At 38.2% G+C, this 4,557-nt stretch overlaps 1 protein-coding gene across 1 annotated transcript; it reads left to right on the top strand.

Moving 5' to 3' along the window:
• The first annotated feature begins 205 nt into the window (after window positions 1-205).
• LOC109411274 (actin-related protein 2/3 complex subunit 5-C) lies at window positions 206-1,559 on the top strand. The gene is made up of 4 exons (XM_062848735.1): window positions 206-321; window positions 388-559; window positions 1,059-1,130; window positions 1,190-1,559. The coding sequence occupies exons 2-4, from the start codon at window positions 413-415 to the stop codon at window positions 1,430-1,432; spliced, it is 462 nt and encodes a 153-aa protein (XP_062704719.1). The 5' UTR covers window positions 206-321; window positions 388-412; the 3' UTR covers window positions 1,433-1,559.
• Window positions 1,560-4,557: the final 2,998 nt, after the last annotated feature.

Genomic DNA, 4,557 nt, shown 5'->3' with positions numbered 1-4,557 from the left:
TCAATGAGTAATCAGAATTTCTTTTTCAGTAGTGACAGGTAATCAATTCAGTCGGAAACCTCTTGCTCCAAAACGATTTATATTTAGAATAACTTTTTCTTAGCGTGTATAGGAGAGAACCGGTTCGGTGGAAGTAATTTTAATCTGTATAGTAGATGTCTTTCAATTTGTGTGTAGTTTTTCTCGTTTCTCTTCCTTCGGCAAACAAAAAAATATCGTTTTCGTGTTGGTAAACAATCTAATCAGTCCAAGTGACAGAGTAGCAAATCGGAAGAATAAGGGCGTGTAAATCGTATTTTTTAATATTTTGTCAAGAAATTCGTAAGTATTTTATAATTCTTATAATAATATCATATGAACGTCTTATGTTCGTCGTTTTCTACGCAGTCTAAAGCTCAAATCAAGCTACGCAATGGCCAAGAACACTTCCAGCTCGGCGTTTCGTAAAATCGATGTCGATCAGTACAATGAGGACAATTTCCGTGAGGATGACGCAGACCAGGCCTCCAGTGGGATGATTGTCCCCGATGAAAACGAAATCACTACCCTGCTCAATCAATATCCTTTTCCAAATGATACTTCATCGCTGTGGACGGGGGACCTAAGTTTTACCTATACCGTCTACCCCCGTTGGTTTGACCTCATCTAATCTGAACACTTTTTAATTTGACCCCCTCTAATCTGCACATGGTTCAAACTAAAAATGGTTCAAACGTCATTCTGCTTATGGAACGGGGTGAAATGGAACGCAAAATCAAAACAAAACAGCAAAAAGGGTTACCATCAGTGTGTTTTTCGATGCCCACAGGGTTACTAGAAGTTCAAATTAGAAAATGAACCCCGTTGGTTTGCATGAGGTGTCGTTCAAACCAACGGGGGTAGACGGTAGATGAGTCATATTTTGATAACATCACTTTTTGAATGTGTGTGTGGATGGATTAGATGTAAAATATTCTTACATGGGGGCTCCTATCGATCTACACATCAAGTTTATCTATAAATTGCCAATTTTTATCTTCGGATTAATAATTTCCTTAACTGAATCATTTCTCAGCACAGGTAGGAATATCGATGCACTAAAAGTTGTTTTGCAGAACGCTCCTCTACTTTGTAAGAATCAGCAAGTTAAGGTAAGGTATCGTAGCTGGAGCACATAAAACAATCCTGCTAAATGCTTTTGCCTTTCTAGGATAATGCACTGAATTTGACGCTCAAGGTGCTACTTTCAATCAAATCGTCTCAGATAGATGCCGCCATCGAATCCCTAGACGACCCGGAACTGTGCGATGTTTTGATGAAGTACATCTACCGTGGATTCGAAATTCCATCCGAAGGCTCCAGCGGTCACTTGCTGACTTGGCACGAGAAAGTATTTGCCAAGGGTGGCGTTGGTAGCATTGTTCGGGTGCTGTCGGACAGTGCCCGCGCTTAGGTGGTTTGTTTAGAACCCGAGGCAAAAATTAGCATTTTGTTTGTGCAATGCGCAATTGCTTGAGTTTAGGAATATACTTCTAATTACGTTCGGTAAATAAAAAAAAATATTTTGATCCAATATAATATGTCATAAAATTTGTTATAAAGAATATAACCTAAAAGAAAAAAAAACGCAACTTATTTTACAAAAATCTTACGAAAACGACTAGGTATTATATGGTGTTTACCTGAATGGCCGCTTTCACGGAGTGTCTACGACATAAAACCTAGATTGAATATATACAGGGGATAGACAAAATGATCGGGACAGGCAAAATTTTCACTTTTCAAAAAATGTTCAATTAGCTGTTACTTTTCGAAAAAAAGGTTCTCAAATTTTTACTGTGAGTTCATCAACTAGTTGTGTATCAGTGGTCCAATTTTGGAAAAGATCTGCCCATCCTCCACGAAGTTTCATTTTTCATTTTCATTTTGCTGCATTTGGTGGGGCAATGAGAGCGCAAGTCAGTCCAAAGCCGATGATAAGGAGAGGATTCAGCCATTAGGCATCGTACACAAATTACGTAACGCTATAGGGGGAGGGGGGGAGTCTAGCTTAGCGTTACGAGCCATACAAAATATTTTTGGTTTTCATACAAAAAGCGTTACATGGGGGAGGGGGGGAGTCTGAAATAGCTGATTTTAGCGTTACGTAATTTGTGTACCATGCCTTATAGTCTTTGCTGATCACATAAACGCCATGGGATAGGAAATCAAGCATAACTTTTCAATCCGACGTAACTCGAGAATGTAAACAAATCCGGGTTTACTGCTGCATGCATAATTCATAAAGCAAATTAAATAATCCACATCACTGTTTGATGATTTATTGCTTAATTTGTTTAACTAAGCATATTTTTCGAAACGACGTATCTAACTATTTTGATGTTTACAACTTTACTGATAGATACACCGTTTTGATATATGAGAAAACCAAACGACGTATCTAGCCAAAATCAAAAGTAACAGATACACCAAACTGGCACCATACAAAAGCGACGTATCTGGCATGACGTATCTCTAACCAACCCGGTGTATGTGTATTTTTGTCAAAATTCATTGTGAAAATGATACGGAATGAGTAGGTTTTGTTTCTTACCTAGTGCGTGCTATATCCCTGGTGATGTTAAGCACGAAAAAACTTATGAAAAGTCTTTTTATAAAAAACTATTTTAGTGAAATGGTTGTCAGCATTGACCATGAATTTACTCAGATCAGTGAAAAAGTTAGATACGTCGATTTGAAAAATTATGCTTGAAATAGTAGTTTACGCAACAAGGTGCAGAATGATGATTTTTACAGCACGAGCCGTGCATTTATCCAGCGAGGCTTGCCGAGTTGGATAACTACGATGAGTGCTGTAAAAATCGAGTTCTGCACCGAGTTGCGTACAACGTTTTTTGCAACTTCATAAATTGCCACTTGAGGATAGTTTTTAACAAAACTTTTTCATCAGACTGCATACTGATGTTCATGATTAAGGAAGTCTGATCATAGCAGCTTATACTGTGCAGTTGTCACAATTTTTCAAACCTGCGTCCAGAAAGCATCAATAAGTCGATCAAAACTGAAAACAGTACTGTAATGGTTCATTACGCAATGCAAATCAGTGCTGTAATGAACCATTACAGCACTGTTAATTTGGTGTGGGAAAGTAGGCCTTTTCATGTCAGATTTGCCTGAGGTAAAACGGCCTATTACGATGAGAAGTTGCAAAAAGGGTGTTTTGGTGTGGGATTAGGGTGTTGGTACAGACTTGACAATATCAATGCTATTCATATGCAATAGTAGTTTACGCAACAAGGTGCAGAATGAAGATTTTTACAGCACGAGTCGTACATTTATCCAACGAGGCTTGCCGAGTTGGATAACTACGATGAGTGCTGTAAAAATCGAGTTCTGCACCGAGTTGCGTACAACGTTTTTTGCAATTTCATAAATTACCGCTTAAGGGTAGTTTTTAACAAAACTTATTCATCAAACTGCACACTGATGTTCATAGTCATGTTTAAGAAAGTCCGATCATAGCAGGTTCTACTGTGCAGTTGTCACAATTTTTCAAAAATGCGTCCAGAAAAGATCACGAAATTGATCCAAACATAAAACAGTGCTGTAATGGTTCATTACGCAACGCAAATCAGTGCTGTAATGAACCATTACAGCACTGCTAATTTGGTGTGGGAAAGTAGGCCTTTTCCTGACGGATTTGCGTAAGGTAAAACAGCCTATTACGATGAGAAATTGCAAAAAATATATTATCCCCTTAAGTCTGTAATCGAATTGTTTGCGTGGTACTCCTTCTAGGCAGTGCTGAAAATTTCATTTCGTCATATCTAAATTCAACCACCTACAGCTAATTTTAGAAGTTGAACCTGAGAATATGATATATGAAGAACTTGTGCGGCTAGACCAGTTCTGCAAGAAAGTCACGGAAAAACCGCTATTTTCCGAATATTTAAAGTAAATGTCACGGACTTCCTTCGAAAAATGCCAAATGATATTCATCGTGAATATCATTGGCATTTTTCGAAGGAAGTCCGTGACATTTTCCTTAAATATTCGAAAAGTAGGTAGCAGTTTTTCCGTGACTTTCTTGCAGAACTGGTCTAGCCGCACAAGTTCTTCATACACCATATTCTCAGGTTCAGCTTCTAAAATGAGCTGTAGGCGGTTGAATTTAGATATGACGAAATGAAATTTTCAGCACTGCTTCTAGGTAAGAATCAGTCATTGCCATACATATTAAATGCTAGACATGACCCCATGAATAGCATTTGCATATGTAAAAGCTTTGCTGATGTGACTTTCCTATTAGGCAATTCTCTCATCTCATGTTTGTCTTCAAAACCTTGTCAAGCTTAGAAAATTGAAGTTAATAAACAATACATTACAAAATTCGAATTCCCATAGAATGATATCATTCATTCGCACTACAACACCATAGGAGATAATATCACATTGGCTGATTACAGTACAATTGCAAAAAATATCCCTTTCCCCCCTATCCGCAACCCGGGGACGCGCCCTGTTGGATTTCGAAAGCCTCGGAGAATATTACAAACCTTCAATGGCATTCCCATACAC

This window comes from Aedes albopictus, chromosome 2 (assembly GCF_035046485.1).
Source record: "Aedes albopictus strain Foshan chromosome 2, AalbF5, whole genome shotgun sequence".
Lineage (NCBI taxonomy): Eukaryota > Metazoa > Arthropoda > Insecta > Diptera > Culicidae > Aedes > Aedes albopictus.
Note: the sequence above shows the minus strand (reverse complement) of the source record. Positions and strands in the feature narration are given on the sequence as shown.